General features: G+C 43.8%; 1 protein-coding gene across 2 annotated transcripts; it reads right to left on the bottom strand.

Annotated features, from left to right (window-relative positions):
- Positions 1-40: 40 nt before the first annotated feature.
- clu (clusterin) lies at positions 41-17415 on the bottom strand. 2 transcript variants are annotated; one of them, XM_021600461.3, is made up of 9 exons: positions 17116-17415; positions 13079-13209; positions 12815-12963; positions 12486-12656; positions 11841-12288; positions 11617-11748; positions 795-1021; positions 534-709; positions 41-395 (listed from the first exon to the last, which is right to left on the bottom strand). In XM_021600461.3, exons 2-9 carry the CDS (start codon positions 13164-13166, stop codon positions 383-385), a joined length of 1404 nt encoding a protein of 467 aa, XP_021456136.3. In that variant the 5' UTR covers positions 13167-13209; positions 17116-17415; the 3' UTR covers positions 41-382. The 2 variants fall into 2 exon arrangements, with proteins under 2 accessions (XP_021456136.3, XP_090088911.1); XM_090232785.1 differs by lacking the exon at positions 41-395 and having other exon boundaries at positions 530-709; positions 17116-17328.
- Positions 17416-17616: the final 201 nt, after the last annotated feature.

Genomic DNA, 17616 nt, shown 5'->3' with positions numbered 1-17616 from the left:
TCATAGAACTTAGGCAAGTAAATAATCAGAGATACAGTGGTGGTGTTTTTGTCAGGTCTCATTTATTTATATTGCATGTTGCTGTGCAGAAGAGCACAGAACTACAAAAGGAACAGTAGCAATTAACATGAAGTGAAGAGCAGTGAGCAGGTTTTACTCATGGGCAACAGCAGTACTATATTCTTTCTCCTCAAGCCAACAGGACTTGGTGTGTTTATTTATTCAGTTCTTACAGCAGGACGAGCTCTAGTTACACAGGAATATACAATTACTTAAAATATGATCAACAATGATGACAGGTTTCACTTTTTCTAGTTGACAGTGAAGTCATCCTGAACATTCTGCTTTGTGTAGCGGTGCATGGTTGGGTGTCCTCCGATTTCTACTTCACCACTCTGGAAAGGAAAAGGTAATAAAAAAATCGAAACCCACTTCAGGACATTTGTCTCCTATCTCACTTTAAAATATACTTGCTATAAAGCCTGGTGTGATTAGTAAGATTATTATTGGTCCAATGACACAGAAGCACTCACACAGTGGTCTGTTTGTAGAGGTCTAGGGCCTGCTGTGCCACCACCTCAGAGAACTTGGGGTCATTCCAGGGGATGTCTCCAGGCACACTGAAGGTCATGGCAGGGTTGTCAAACAACTGGACAGACACATTGGTGTCCCCTGGCTTCTCAGGGTCCTCTGTGTCCTTGGACATGACCTTGGAGGAATTCAAGACGTAAGTCTTCATAAGACCATGTTACAAAGAAATAGGATACAACGCATTGCAGATTATGGCCTCTCACCGTTTCGATCTTGAAGATTTCATCCTTGGTGTTGGTGTTGTTGGCCAGGGCAGACACCCAGCCAAACTGCTTGCTGAAAAGGTCTAGCAGGCTGGAAGTGTTGGACAACTGCTCCTCAAACTTCCTCAGCTGCTTGCTGTACTCCTGAGTGAACTTCTCTGCCATGGCCAGGGCCTGCTCCAGGTCCTTCTTCAGAGGACCAGCCAGAGGCTTCTTCCCTGAACAGTCTGGAGGAGAGAACCACATTTCATGTAATACACAACTCTATAGTCAACAGAGTCACTGGTGTCCCTTTAGCTCCATATCAGCAACTTTTGGTGTGATGTACTAGCAACTTGTTATACCTATTCGGAAGGCCAAAGTTAGCTTAAGGAGCAGTTCTCTGGGTCTAACCCCAAGAAGTTCTGGAAAACTGTTGAAGACCTGAAGAATAGACCCTACTCACAGCTGCCCGTGTCCCTTAATGTTGAATTGGTTGTTACTGACAAGGAGCACATGGCTGAGCTCTTTAATCACCACTTCATTAAGTCAGGATTCCTATTTGACTCGGCCATCCCTCATTGCCTGTACAACATTTCCTCATCTCCCACCACTTCTAATGCGACTAGCCCCGATGCTCCTCTTTTTACCCTGCCCTGCTACAAAGTGTCTCCTTGCAGGCTGTCGCTGAGTCTAAGGTGCTAAAGGAGCTCCTTATACTTGACCCCAAAAAAACATCTGAGTCAGATGGTTTAAATCCTTTCTGCTTTAAGGTTCCAGCCTCTATCATCACCAAGCTTATCTCTGACCTTTTTAACCTGTCTCTCCTCTTTGGGGTGGTTCCCGTTGCTTGGAAGGCAGCCACGGTGCGTCCTTTATTTAAAGGCGGAGATCAAGCTGATCCTAACTGTTAAAGGCCAATTTCAATTTTTCCCTGTTTATCAAAAGTATTTTAGGTATTTTATTAGGATCCTCATTAGCTGTTGCAAAAGTAGCAGCTACCCTTACTGGGTCATGAAACATGACATAATACAGAACATGAATAGACAGAACAGCGCAAGGACAGAACTACACAGATAGGCACACGTACCCTACACATCAATACTTGCACACAAACTATCTAGATCAAATAGGGGAAAGGCGTTGTGTCGTGAGGTGTTGCTTTATCTGATTTTTAAAACCAGGTTTGCTGTTAATTTGAGCAATACGAGATGGAATGGAGTTCCTTGCCAAATAATACTGTACACTTTCTTGAAATTGTTCTGGATTTGGGGACTGTGAAAAGACCTCTGGTGGCGCGTATCTGGTGGGGTAAGTGTGTGTGTGTGTCAGAGCTGTGTGTTAATTGACTATGCAAACAATTTGGGATTTTCAAAACATTCATGTTTCTTATAAAAAGAAGTGATGCAGTCAGTCTCTCCTCAACTCTTAGCCAAGAGAGACTGGCATGAATAGTATTTACATCAGCACTCTGATTACAATGAAGAGCAAGACATGCATCTCTGTTCTGAGCCTGCTGCAGCTTAACTACAGTTGAAGTCGGAAGTTTACATAAACCTTAGCGAAATACATTTAAACTCTGTTTTTTACAATTCCTGACATTTAATCCGAGTAAGAATTCCCTGTTTTAGGTCAGTTAGGATCACCTCTTTATTGTAAGAATGTGAAATGTCAGAATAATAGTAGAGAGAATGATTTATTTCAGCTTTTATTTCTTTCAACACATTCCCAGTGTGTCATTAGTTTACATACCCTAAATAAGTATTTGGTAGCATTGTCTTTAAATTGTTTAACTTGGGTGAAATGTTTCAGGTAGCCTTCCACAAGCTTCTCACAATAAGTTGGGTGAATTTTGGCCCATTCCTCCTGACAGAGCTGGTGTAAGTGAGTCAGGTTTGTAGGCCTCCTTGCTCACACATGTTTTTTCAGTTCTGCCCACAAATGTTCTATAGGATTGAGATTATTGCTTTGTGATGGCCAATCCAATACCTTGACTTTGTTGTCCTTAAGCCATTTTGAAACAACTTTGAAAGTATGCTTGGGGTCATTGTCCATTTGGAAGACCCATTTGCGACCAAGCTTTAACTTCCTGACTGATGTCTTGAGACGTTGCTTCAATATATCCACATCATTTTTGTTCCTCATGATGCCATCTGTTTTGTGAAGTGCACCAGTCCCTCCTTCAGCAAAGCACCCCCACAACATGCTGTTGCCCACCCCCGTGCTTCACGGTTGGGATGGTGTTTATCGGCTTGCAAGCCTCCCCCTTTTACCTTCAAACATAACGATAGTCATTATGGCCAAACAGTTCTATTTTTGTTTCATCACACCAGAGGACATTTCTCCAAAAAGTACAATCTTCGTCCCCATGTGCAGTTGCAAACCATAGTCTGGCTTTTTTATGGCGGTTTTGGAGCAGTGGCTTCTTCCTTGCTGAGTGGCTTTTCAGGTTATGTCGATACAGGACTCATTTTACTGTGGATATAGATACTTCTGTACCTGTTTCCTCCAGCATCTTCACAAGGTCCCTTGCTGTTGTTCTGGGATTGATTTGCACTTTTCGCACCAAAGTACGTTCATCTCTAGGAGACGGAACGCGTCTCCTTCCTGAGCAGTATGATGGCTGCGTGGTCTCATGGTGTTTATACTTGCGTACTATTGTTTGTACAGATGAACGTGGTACCTTCAGGCGTTTGGAAATTGCTCTCAAGGATGAACCAGACTTGTGGAGGTATACAATTATTTTTCTGAGGTCTTGGCTGATTTCTTTTGATTTTCACATGATGTCAAGCAAAGAGGCACTGAGTTTGAAGGTAGGCCTTGAAATACATCCACAGGTACACCTCCAATTGACTCAAATTATGTAAATTAGCCTATGGTAGAGGTAGAAGCTTTCAGAATCAAAAAGGAGGAAGATGCCATAACATTGAAAGAAGAGAATGTGAAAGAAGAGGCTTCTAAAGTCATGACATAATTTTCTGGAATTTTCCAAGCTGTATAAAAGCACAGTGGACCCACTGGAATTGCGATACACTAAGTTATAAGTGAAATAATCTGTCTGTAAACAATTGTTGGAAAAATTACTTGTGTCACGCAAAGGTATAGTTTGTTAACAAGAAATGTGTGGAGTGCTTGAAACTCTTAGGTTGGAGTCATTAAAACTAGTTTATGTAAACTTCAAACTTCAAACTTCCACTATACATATGAGATGAGTAATGCAAAACATGTAAACATTATTAAAGTGACTGGTGTTCCATTATTAAAGTGGCATGTGATTTCAAGTCTATGTATATAGGCAGCTGACTCTGTGCTAGTGATGGCTATTTAAAAGTCTGATGGCCTTGAGCTGTTTTCTGTTTTCAGTCTCTCAGTCCCAGCTTTGATGAACCTGTACTGACCTCGCCTTCTGAATGATAGCGGTGTGAGCAGGCAGTGGCTCGGGTGGTTGTTGTCCTTGATGATCTTTTTGGCCTTCCTGTGACATCGGGTGCTGTAGGTGTCCTGCAGGGCAGGTAGTTTGCCCCTGGTGATGCGTTGGGCAGACTGTACCACCCTCTGGAGAGCCCAGTGGTTGCAGGCGGTGCAGTTACTGTTCCAGACGGTGATACATCCCGACAGGATGCTCTCAATTGTGCATCTGTAAAAGTTTGTGAGGGTTTTAGATACCAAGCCAAATTTCTTCAGCTCACTGAGGTTGAAGAGGCACTGTTGCACCTTCGACACCACACAGTCTGTGTGGGTAGACCCTTTCAGTTTGTCAGTGATGTGTACGCAGAGGACCTTCTCTACTGCGGTACCGTCAATGTGGATAGAGGGGTGCTCCCTCTGCTGTTTCCCGAAGTCCACGATTCATCTCCTTGGTTTTGTTGACCTTGAATGAGAATTTATTTCCCTGGCATCACACTCTCAGTGCCCTCATTTCCTCCCTGTAGGCTGTCACGTCATTGTTGGTAATCAAGCCTTCTACTGTTGTGTCGTCTGCAAACTTGATAATTGAGTTGGAGGTGTGCTTGGGCACACAGTCATGGGTGAACAGGAAGTACAGGAGGGGGCTGAGCATGCACCCTTGTGGGGCCCCAGTGTTGAGGATCAGTGAAGTGGAGGTGTTGTTTCCTACCTTCACCACCTGGGGGTTGCCCATCAGGAAGTCCAGGACCTAGTTGCACAGGGCGGGGTTCAGACCCAGGGCCATGAGCTTAATGATGTGCTTGGAGGGTACTATGGTGTTGAATACTGAGCTATAGTCAATGAACAACATTCTTACATTGGTATTCCTCTTGTACAGATGGGATAGGGCAGAGTGCAGTGCGATGGAGATTGCATCGTCTCTGGATCTGTTGGGGTGGTAAGCAAATTGAAGTGGGTCTAGGGTGACATGATATGATCCTTGACTAGTCTCAAAGCACTTCATGATGACAGAAGTGAGTGCTACGGGGTGATAGTAATGTAGTTCAGTTACCTTTGCTTTCTTGGGCACAGGAACAATGGTGGGCATCTTGAAGCACGTGGGGACAGCAGACTGGCATAGGGAGAGATTGAATATGTCCGTAAACACACCAGCCAGCTGGTCTGCACATGGTCTGATGACGTGGCTAGGGATACCGTCTGGGCCGGCAGCCTTGCAAGGGTTAACACTCTTAAATGTCTTACCACGGAGAAGGAGCGCCCACAGTCTTTGGCAGCGGGCCGTGTCAGTGGCACTGTGTTATCCTCAAAGCAGGCAGTTAGCTTGGCCAGAAGCAAGACGTCGGTGTCCTCAACATGGCTAGTTTTCCTTTAGTAGTCCGTTATTGTCTGTAGACCCTGCCACATACCTCTCGTGTCTGAGCTGTTGAATTGCGACTCCACTTTGTCTCCATACTTACGTTTTGCCTGTTTGATTGCCTTGTGGAGGGAATAGCTACATTGTTTGTATTCTGCCATATTCCTAGTCACCTTGCCATGTTTAAATGCGGTGGTTCGCTCTTCAGTTTTGCGCAAATGCTGCCATCTATTCACGGTTTATAGTTCGGGTAGGTTTTAATAGTCACAGTGGGTACAACATCTCCTATGCACTTCCTGATAAACTCAGTCACCGTATCAGTATATTCATTAATATTAATCTCTGAAGCTACCCGGAACATATCCCAGGCCGCGTGATCAAAACAATCTTGAAGCGTGGATTCCGATTGACCTGCATTGAATAGTCCTTAGCAAGGCTATTTCCTGTTTGAATTTCTGCCATTAAGAAGGTTGGAGCAAACTGGAGTCATGGTCAGATTTGCCAAAAGGAGGACGGGGGAGGGCCTTGTAGTCATCCCGGAAGTTGGAGTAGCAGTGGTCGAGTGTTTTAGCAGTGCGAGTACTACAGTCGATGTGTTGATAGAACTTCGGCAGCCTTTTTCTCAAATTTGCTTTGTTAAAATCCCCAGATACAATAAATGCAGCCTCGGGATATGTTTTTTCCAGTTTGCATAAAGTCCAGTAAAGTTCTTTGAGGGCCGTCGTGGTATCGGCTTGACGGGGGATATACAGGGCTGTGACAATAACCAAAAATAATTATCTTAGGAGATAATATGGTCTGCATTTCATTGAGGCATTCTAGGTCGGGGGAACAAAAGGACTTGAGTTCCTGTATGTTATCACAATCATACCATGAGTCGTTAATCATGAATCATACGACCCCGCCCTTCTTCTTCCCGGAGAGATATTTATTCCTGTCTGTGCGATGAACTGAGAACCCAAATGGCTGGACCGACTTAGACAGTATATCCCGAGAGAGCCATGTTTCCTTGAAACAGAGTATGTTACAATACCTGATGTCTGTCTGGAAAGAAACCCTCGCCCTAAGCTCATCAACATTATCATCCAGAGACTGAACATTAGCGAGTAATATACTCCAAAGCGGTGGGTGGTATGCATGCCTACTAAGTCGGACTAGAATACCACTCCGAGTACCTCTCCTCCGCCGGCATGTTTTGGGTCGGCCTCTGGAATCAGTTCAATTGCCCTGGGGGGTGCAAACAAAGGATCCGCTTCGGAAAGTTGTATTCCTGGTCGTAATGCTGCTGGTGCTGGAAAGTTACCGCCACTCTGATATCCAATAGTTCTTCCCGGCTGTATGTAATAACACAAAACATTTTCTGGGCTAATAATGTAAGAAATAATACTTAAAAAACGAAATACTGCGAAGTTTCCTAAGAGCTAGAAGCATGGCAGCCCTCTCTGTCGGCGCCATTTCGTATGAATAGGCTAGCTGCTATGCCAAATAGCTCCTCAGACCCGCCCTTGTTCGGCAGGATCACTGGACAGAGACTAGCTGTCCCAACAACTACGTTGCAGAATCCAAACTAAAAAAGTTAGCTAGCTACTAATACACTTTCAAAACAACAAACTTTTAAAAAGAACATCCGAGCTCTCCCTCGTTCCGCGTTCAGAAGTGTTGGAAAAAGTTATCAATAATCAACTGACTGGCTTTCTTGATGTCTATAGTATTTTCTCTCATATGCAATCTGGTTTCCGCCCAGGATATGGATGTGTCACTGCCACCTTAAAGGTCCTAAATTATGTCACCATTGCCCTTGATTCTAAGCAATGTTGTGTTGCTATTATTTTGACTTGTCCAAAGCTTTTGATATGCTAGACCATTCCATACTTGTGGGAGGAGTATTGGTGTCTCTGAGGGGTCTTTGGCCTGGTTTGCTAACTACCTCTCTCAAAGAGTGCAGTGTATAAAGTCAGAACATCTGCTGTCTCAGCCACTGCCTGTCACCAAGGACTCGATCCTAGGCCCCACACTCTTCTCAATTTACATCAACAACATAGCTCGGCAGTAAGCTCTCTCATCCATTGATATGCAGATGATACAGATGATATATGCAGTTTTATACTCAGCTGGGCCCTCACCGGAATTTTTGTTAAATGCTCTACAACAAAGATTTCTTAGTGTCCAACAAGCTTTCTCTGCCCTTAACCTTGTTCTGAACACCTCCAAAACAAAGGTAATGTGGTTTGGTAAGAAGAATGCCTCTCTCTCCACTGGTACGATTACAACCTCTGAGGGTTTAGAGCTTGAGTTAGTCACCTCATGCAAGTACTTGGGAGTATGGCTAGACAGTACACTGTCCTTCTCTCAGGAAATATCAAAGCTGCAGGCTATAAGGTTAAATCTAGACTTGATTTCCTCTATCGTAATCATTCCTCTTTCACTCCAGCTGCCAAACTAACCCTGATTTAGATGACCATCCTACCCAAGCTAAATTACGAAGACGTAATTTATAGATTGGCAGGTAAGGGTGCTCTCGAGCGGCTAGATGTCCTTTACCATTCGGCCATCAGATTTACCACCAATGCTCCTTATAGGACACATCACTGCACGTTATACTCCTCCGTAAACTGGTGATCTCTGTATACCCATAGCAAGACCCACTGGTTGATGCTTATTTATAGGCCTCATTCCCCCCTATCTGAGATACCTACTGCAGCCCTCATCCTCCACATACAAAAACCTGTTCTGCCAGTCACATTCTGTTGAACGTCCCCAAACCACACACATCCTCCTCTTTTCAGTTCGCAACTGGAACGAGCTGCAAAAAAAAACACTCAAACTGAACAGTTTTCTCTCTTCATCTCTTCATTCAAAGACTCAGTCATGGACACTCTTACTGACAGTTGTGGATGCTTCACATGTGTATTGTTGTCTCTACCTTCTTGCCTTTGTGCTGTTGTCTGTGCCCAATAATGTTTGTACCATGTGTCATGACTGTCCTGTTCGGGTCAGGTTACCATGGACCAAAGTCCTACAGATATATCTCTCACACCCACCACAGGGGGGAGATGAGGGGTTTTATGACACCTCATGCCCGTTGTAAATCTTAAGGCAGCAGACAAAATCCTTTGTCAACTCAGTGTGGAGGTTTGGAATGTGTGAGTGGGCCCTATGGAGAATCTAACTCAGAACGATACATGCAATAAATGGACATGGTAATAACGATAGATGGAATATGAAAATGAATGTCATTTTTGTTACGTTATTAAAGGTTAAATGATGACATTATAACGGAAACATTGTAACTTGAAGAGTTTCCATAGTATGCACATGATGTATACATATTGTATGTTGTGTGGAAAATGTCCAGATCAAAAATAATGCTTTGGAAAAGTGAACTGTGAAATTAGTTGTCTAAGGTCTGAGTAGTCGCAACCCCAAAACGCAACATGAGGTTGAGGAAGACAAAATAACCTCTTAACAATTTATGCTTATGTTATTCTATCCAAGGAATCGTGTGTCTACACTGCTTTCATTCCCAAACTGGAACCGTCCATAGTCGTGGCCAAAAGTTTTGAGAATGACACAAATATTAATTTTCAAAGTTTGCTGCTTCAGTGTCTTTAGATATTTTTGTCAGATGTTACTATGGAATACTGAAGTACAATTACAGGCATTTCATAAGTGTCAAAGACTTTTATTGACAATTACATGACGTTGATGCAAAGAGTCAATATTTGCAGTGTTGACCCTTCTTTTTCAAGACCTCTGCAATCCACCCTGGCATGCTGTCAACTAACCTCTGGACCACATCCTGACTGATGGCAAACCATTCTTGCATAATCAATGCTTGGAGTTTGTTAGAATTTGTGGGTTTTTGTTTGTCCACCCGCCTCTTGAGGATTGACCACAAGTTCTCAATGGGGTTAAGGTCTAGGGAGTTTCCTGGCCATGGACCCAAAATATCAATGTTTTGTTCCCCGAGCCACTTAGTTATCACTTTTGCCTTATGGCAAGGTGCTCCATCATGCTGGGCATTGTTCGTCACCAAACTGTTCCTGGATGGTTGGGAGAAGTTGCTCTAGAATGATGTGTTGGTATCATTCTTTATTCATGGCTGTTCTTAGGCAAAATTGTGAGTGAGCCCCCTCCCTTGGCTGAGAAGCAACCCCACACATGAATGTTCTCAGGATGCTTTACTGTTGGCATGACACAGGACTGAAGGTAGCGCTCACCTTGTCTTCTCCGGGCAAGCTTTTTTCCGGATGCCCCAAACAATCGGAAAGGGGATTCATCAGAGAAAATACTTTACCCCAGTCCTCAGCAGTCCAATCCCTGTACCTTTTGCAGAATATTAGTCTGTCCCTGATGTTTTTCTTGGAGAGAAGTGGCTTCTTTGCTGCCCTTCTTGACACCAAGCCATCCTCCAAAAGTCTTCGCCTCACTGTGCGTGCAGATGCATTCACACCTGCCTACTGACATTCCTGAGCAAGCTCTGTACTGGTGATGCCCCGATCCCGCGGCTGAATCAACTTTAGGAGACGGTCCTGGCGCTTGCTGGACTTGCTTGGGCACCCTGAAGCCTTCTTCACAACAATTGAACCCCTCTCCTTGAAGTTCTTGATGATCCGATAAATGGTTGATTTAAGTGCAATCTTACTGGCAGCAATATCCTTGCCTGTGAAGCCCTTTTTGTGCAAAGCAATGCTGACGGCACGTGTTTCCTTGCAGGTAACCATGGTTGACAGAGGAAGAACAATGATTCCAAGCACCACCCTCCTTTTGAAGCTTCCAGTCTGTTATTTGAACTAAATCAGAATGACAGAGTGATCTCCAGCCTTGTCCTCGTCAACACTCACACCTGCGTTAACGAGAGAATCACTGACATGATGTCAGCTGGCCCTTTTGTGGCAGGGCTGAAATGCAGTGGAAATGTTTAGGGGGGATTCAGTTCATTTGCATGGCAAATAGGGATTTTGCAATTAATTGCAATTCATCTGATCACTCTTCATACCATTCTGGAGTATGTGCAAATTGCCATCATACAAACTGAGGCAGCAGACTTTGTGAAAATTAACATTTGTGTCATTCTCAAAACTTTTGGCCACGACTGTACACGGCTAATTAGTCGTCCGGAGAAGACCCCTTTTCAGAACGAGGGCAAGAAAACAGACCACTAAGAGAAAGGACACTGACATCGTGTGGACAATCAGAGACTTACACCTGGTAACGAAAGAAGTGCCACCATCAGAGAAGAGACCTTCGACAAGTAATTACATCATTATATTCTAACCCATAAGAGCAGCAGTTCGGGGCAAGGTGTAAGGGCTAAACTTAAGCATAGTTTACAAATGTATTCAAGTGTTCTTTTCTCTCGTGCACTCTCTCTTTCTCTCTCTTTCTAAATCCCCATTTTGTGTAACAGGTGAAACTGGAACATTTTTCATTGTACTAAGTTTTAATCAATAGCCTAGACTGTTTGTTTGTGTATGTGTATCTTTAGCATGTTAGTAAATAAATTATCAACTCAATTGGTGTGGTACAGAATTATTTAGTGAGACTCGGGTTTGTGCGAATTATGCGACGTTCAGGATGAGACTGCTGTAAAATCTATATTCTGATAGTTAATTAGGGGAAAAGGAAACTCAATAAAAAACGAACTTTTCCCATGGTGCCCCTACTGAGTTAATGATTACCTGATTAATTGAAAGACGTAATTATAAACAGTTAATAGTTAGATGAACAGCAGTCGTCACATAAATCAATACGTCACAACACATGTTTTGTGCTGCTACCATGCTGTGTTGTCATGTGTTTCTGCCATGCTATGTTGTTGTCTTAGGTCTCTCTTTATGTAGTGTTGTGGTGTCTCTACTGTCGTGATGTGTTTTTTGTCCTATATTTTTCTTTTTAATCCCATCCCAGTCCTCGCAGGAGGCCTTTTGCCTTTTGTTAGGTCGTCATTGTAAATAAGAATTGGTTCATAACTGACTTGCCTAGCTAATTAAGCTTAAATAAAACAATTTTAAAAATACCTGACTCAGCCAAGGCATGACTTTGTGGTAAGAAAGAGAAAGAAAATCTGATGGGCTTTACCAATATCCTGGATCGCTACGCATTTTTCACACTCTCCTCGCAGTTTAATGCAGCCAGCAGAATTGCGACGTATCTCTCTGCAGGTCATACCGGAAGGCTTTGTCACAATAACATCCTCATTCACACTCCCCTCTGTGGAAAAAAAGAAGCCCAATATCATTCATGTAAACGTTAACACCATGTTATTGTATAATAACAGTTGTTTAATTAGGACTGAGGTATACCCTCTGAGGGGTTGATGTCAAAGTTAGCGTCTGCGTCCATGACAGGCCCCATGGAGCCGAAGATATTCCGGGCCATGTCCATCATAGGAGCGAACATGTTGTGGAACCCATGGAAGTCTGGGTCCTGCAAAGCGGACCTGACCATACGGGAGCGCACCTTGCCCGTCTCTGCCATCTCTGCTCTCTCATTGGCCCTCTCCCTATGACCCCATAGACTGGGCATGTGGAAGGGGCTGGAGAACATGGGAGGGTTGAGGGAGCGCATGTGGTCAAACACCCTCAAGCTGTCCATGAAGATACTGTCCACCCCATCGGCCACGTCGGAGTAGCGCTCCTCCAGGTTCTGGAACCTCTGGCTCTGCTCCTGGTCCTCCCTCTCCAGAACATCCATGTTCTCCCCGTTGATCCAGATGGAGAATGGAGAGGTCCTGTTCAGAACCTCCTCCAGCTGAGAGGGAAACAGGAGAAAGCAGCTAGTACAACAGTGACCTATTTTATTTGGAAGGATTGTATAATAGCTTAAACACATTGATCAGTGGTTGTGCATGTCTCTGTGTAAGTCTAGCTTACACAACATATTTGAACTACAATTGCAAACCAATGTGGAGATTGATTGATGATAGTTCTGTGTAGTTGAGGCGATACCTGTCTGCCGATCAGTCCGGCGCCACTGCTGCAGGTCCTGGAGTAGTATTTGATGCAGGTGTTCTTCAGACAGGGCTTGCACTCCTCCCACAGAGACTGCATGGTGCCGTTACACACCTCCTGCTCCTCACTCAGTTTAGTCTCCATCTCCTGAGCTGCCTTCAGAGCATCCTGGGAAACAAACACAGCAACTGAGTCAGTGGTCTAAAAAGAACTAGGTGACTATAGCTGATGAATTGAACACAAAATGTAGTGTGATCTTTAACTTATTTTTGTCCAAAACAGTGATGAAAGCTCATGGTACTGTGTGTTGCTCAAATGCACTGTACCTCTTTTTGCTGTTTAGTTTTCTCCAGGGCACTCAGGAACTTATTGTGATCATCTCCAGACCTCTCCATCACTGTCTTCATCTCCTTCACCCCACTGATGGCATTCTCTATCTGCTTGTCCAGGTACTTCACCCCCAGGAGAGAAATCTCTGCAGAGAACAATCGCTCAAAATAAATCTCCCCAGCGACTTAAAAATATCCTGCATTATACAGTATACGGCTATTCTGAACAATTTGAAGATATTTAGTTATATGATGGCTTACGGCTTAGATCCTCCTTGGATGGAGGCAGCAGACACTCAGTAGATACCAGAAGCAAAGCAAGGCCCACTAGTGACCCAAAGACTCTCATCTTTACTGTTTCTTAGATACCAAGCGACTGATGCAGTACACACCTGAAAAACAGAGGGGGCTTAGGGTATTTCGGATGTAATCATAACGCCTCTTGTGAAAAGCACTGAAAAAATGACCTCATAGTCCAGTGGTTCCCAAACTTTTTATAGTCCCATACCCTTTCAAACATTCAACACTCTCTAGCACCAGGGTCAGCGCACTCTCAAATGTTTTTTTTGCCAACGTTGTAAGCCTGCCACACACACGCTATACGATACATTTATTAAACATAAGAATGAGTGTCAATTTTGGTCAGTAAAGAAAACTTTAAGCTCGTCTCTCAATTTAAAAAAAAAAACGTGTCAATAATTTGCCCCTTGATAACTAGCCCACTTCTGTATGTTGTAAAAGCGTTACAAGCTGCCCATATCATTGCATAGTGCAGAAAATACGCGAGAGTTCAGGGGCCTTGCTTTAACGAAGTTAACCATTTTCACTGTAAGTGTCCAAAACGCCTTTCAAGTTGTCAGGCATTCCCTTGGCAGCAAGAGCCTCTAAGTGGATGCTGCAGTGTACCCAAGTGTCGTCGGGAGCAACTGCTTGCACATCGTTACCACTCCACCATGTCTCCCTGTCATGACTTTTGCGCCATTAGTACAGATACCAACACATCTTGACCACCAAAGTCCATTTGATATCACAAAGGTGTCCAGTACTCAGTAATATCCTCTCCTATTGTCCTGGTTTCCAGTGGTTTGCAGAAGAGGATGTCTTCCTTAATTGACCTCCCATAAACGTAACGGACATATAACAGGAGCTGTGCCAGGTCGCCATGTCTGTTGACTCATCCAGATGTAATGCATAGAATTCACAGGCTTGTATGCGAAGTAGTAATTGTTTCAAAGCATCTCCTGCCGTGTCCCTGATGCGTCGTGAAACAGTGTTGTTTGACAAAGGAATTGTCTGTATCGTTTTTTTGGCCTTTCCCCCAGCATTGTCCCAGCCATATCCGCGGCAGCAGGGAGAATTAAGTCCTCCACAATTGTATGGGGCTTGCCTGTCCTAGCCACTCGGTAGCTCATCATATACGACTTCTAGCTCCTTTTTAATGGTATCTGTTGCTTTTATACATGTCTTACTACTTGAAAGTCGTCTTAATTCTTGCTCAAAAAACTCCCATGGCTTATTTTTCAAATTGGCATGTTTTGTTTCTAAATGTCTACGCAAGAGTGAAGGTTTCATCGAGTTGTGAGATAGTACTTTTGCACATATAACACACTGTGGCTGAGGAAAGGCACTACTCCTAATATAAGTGAACCCCAAATCAATGTAGTTCTCATCACATTTGCTCTTCGATGGTCCAACGTCCCTGTCTGTTGTTCGGTGCTTTCCCGGGTAAGGGGGCAGTAGCTGCATCAGATTCACAGCTGTCAGTGTCCATGCTAGCTGGGCTAGCAACAACACGTAGAAATACTGATGCTAAGCATTGGATGTGCTTGTGGAAGCAGAATAACTTGTGTCGTGGACAGGTGCAGGTGGAGTACTGCTGGCAGTAGCAGTACTACCAGTAGAGCTGGTATGTGTCTCTATGGATGTGCTTGTGGAAGCAGAACAACTTGTGTCGTGGACAGGTGCAGGTGGAGTACTGCTGGCAGTAGCAGTACTACCAGTAGAGCTGGTATGTGTCTCTATGGATGTGCTTGTGGAAGCAGAATAACTTGTGTCGTGGACAGGTGCAGGTGGAGTACTGCTGGCAGTAGCAGTACTACCAGTAGAGCTGGTATGTGTCTCTATGGATGTGCTTGTGGAAGCAGAATAACTTGTGTCTTGGACAGGTGCAGGTGGAGTACTGATGGCAGTAGCAGTACTACCAGTAGAGCTGGTATGTGTCTCTATGGATGTGCTTGTGGAAGCAGAATAACTTGTGTCGTGGACAGGTGCAGGTGGAGTACTGATGGCAGTAGCAGTACTACCAGTAGAGCTGGTATGTGTCTCTATGGATGTGGGCCTTACTTTTCTTTAACCATTTATCCATTTTCGAGCAAACTGAATGAGCAGCAGCTACGTTTGCCCACCCCATACATACAGGCCGTTAGTGAGAGAGTAACGGTTAATCTGATTGGATGTTAATTATTTGACTAGGCTACCTGTATTTGACATCGTGTTGTTATTTCGCTGAACACTAGATGGGTTCATTTTATTTTTGGAAGTGAAACGAGGCTACTCGGGTGAGGAAAAAACACCCAAATGCCAAATGTGTAGCCCCGTTGGAAAATATAAATGGACTGTTTCAAAATGTGAAAAATAGATAGTGAATCACATTTTTATTTGGCGTACCGCCGACGTAATTGCGCGTTTGAGAATACCTGTATTACCCCAGTTTGGGAATACCTGTATAGTCCACGTCTGACCTTGGTGTTGTTGTGATGTTGATATTACCCACTAGAGGGTAGTGTTGCCCATATAACGATGACAATACTGTGACACAGCATCATTTGAAACCTTTTTCTTTAATGCTGACATTTGCTGATTTGTTCCAAACGATAAAGTGTGTTTATACTGCATTGCAGCATAGACATTTATCCTATTGTATACTTGTTTAATTTGATAAAAGTATTGACATTAGGCTCAAGATAAACCCTGTGACATAGATACAATGCAGAGATTAGGGGCTGGATTCAATCCTTAGCGCCGAAGAGCAGCGTTGTAGCGCGGTTGAAATGTAAAGGTCATTTCCGATCGAGTCGACATATGCAGCGTTTACTGTGAATGCAGTCTCCTCAAACACAGAAACATTGCCTATAACATTTAATCACGCTACAACGCTGATCTTCTGCGCTAGAGATTGAATCCAGCCCTAGTGGGCGTTAATCTGATAGATCTCCCTGTTGGAATGGAGCCGAAACAAACACAAATTCTTCTCCACTAATCTCTGTGATTATTCCAGGCAGCCCTATAATCCCTTGTGTATTCAACACGCTCACTGTACAACTTCCCAGAAAACACTGAATTGTTGGAAAAAAAATAAAGCCCAATGTTTAGATTTGGAAAACATTGCACATCCTTCCAATTGTGGTGCCAGATATTCAATTGAAATGTCACCATTGGAGGAAATATCTTGCCATTAAGGGAAATGGCAAGATACAGTCATAATGTTGACATTTTCAGACACAGGACTAGCCTTACATATTTTACAGGTCTGGGTGGATACAAGGGAAAATAATCATGGGAGAAAAAGAAGTTTCAAACAATGTCCTACTCATAAATAAGGTCCAATAGCACAGGAAAAAGTAGAACACCATTAATAGAACCCAGAAGTAGAACCCACAATTCTGCTCAATCCAGCAGATGGACTGAGCTCTGTATTAAAAGGGATTTGCACATTCTAGTATACTCCTACAAGGGGAAAAAATGGGGCTTGAGAACTGCAGCGTCCAGACTTAATTGCTCTCTGCTTGTCCGTCTCACTCAAACATGCCCTGTGCAGCTACAATATCAACGCAATAACAGCACTCTAACTCAGAGAGACTTTGTGCCTTTGAGGGTGTGAATTTGAGGGTGTGAATTTAATTATCCAATTGTGGAGTCTTTATAGCAAATGCATTGGATAAAGCTTGCAGCCTTAAAATGTTGCGATATACGCAGTACATATCTGGGTCATTCACAGGCAGTTTTGAACAGAGGTCACCCATGAGTAAGAATGAGGAATAACAGTAACATCACTGTGCAGAATTTCTGCAGAATCAAATAGAAACAATATTTATCATAATAAACCACATGGCAAAAAATAGTAGCATCAGCCCCAGGTACAATTCTAAAGACAAATCAAGCATTTCAAGGATACTCCTACTGCAGTTTTGTCTAGCGCCGCAGAAGGCAGCTGTGCACAGGGCTGATACCCTGAAGACACACAATATGCGTTTTCCTCCCAGCCAGCCGGGACTGCTAGGCAGAAGAGGATCACTCACCTCCCTGTTGATCTTGCCTCTTCAGAGCGGATGAAGTGCAGTGAGGCTGTCTTCCGCTAGGTATTTATACAGGACCTAGCAGTGATGTTGACACTGATTCACGCCCTGTGGCTTTGGACTTTTCCAGAAGTTGTGTAATTCCCAGTCACAGCTCAGAAATGTGGAGCAGCCAGGAGTGGGCACTGTTGCACCGTGTGTCACTAAGCTCCTTCTGGCTACTCTCTGGCTCCTGGGAGACAATGTCAATAGAGGGAGGATTGTGTCATCTTTGTGGGTCAGTGAACATGGTCTGGGCATATGGAGGAGGGGGCTTTCAAGATGATTGATCCTTATATTATCACACATCCCCATGACTCAGTGCATCTGCGCATCATTACACACACACACACACACACACACACACACACACACACACACACACACAAACACAAACACAAACACACACACACACACACATGGATCATCCAAAAGGAGTCAAATTCAAATTATAATGTTATCAGC

The sequence above is a fragment of the Oncorhynchus mykiss genome, chromosome 4, assembly GCF_057628025.1.
Source record: "Oncorhynchus mykiss isolate SJ-2025 chromosome 4, ASM5762802v1, whole genome shotgun sequence".
NCBI lineage: Eukaryota > Metazoa > Chordata > Actinopteri > Salmoniformes > Salmonidae > Oncorhynchus > Oncorhynchus mykiss.
Note: the sequence above shows the minus strand (reverse complement) of the source record. Positions and strands in the feature narration are given on the sequence as shown.

What these genes read in the sequence shown, in the direction of transcription:
- clu (XM_021600461.3), bottom strand. Translation starts at nt 13,166, where the DNA reads ATGAGAGTCTTTGGGTCACTAGTGGGCCTTGCTTTGCTTCTGGTATCT. An exon ending in AAACTAAACAGCAAAAAGAG is followed by an intron (nt 12,657 to 12,814) that starts GTACAGTGCATT and finishes TTTGTTTCCCAG; the next exon opens with GATGCTCTGAAGGCAGCTCA. An exon ending in CGTAGCGATCCAGGATATTG is followed by an intron (nt 1,022 to 11,616) that starts GTAAAGCCCATC and finishes TCTCTCCTCCAG; the next exon opens with ACTGTTCAGGGAAGAAGCCT.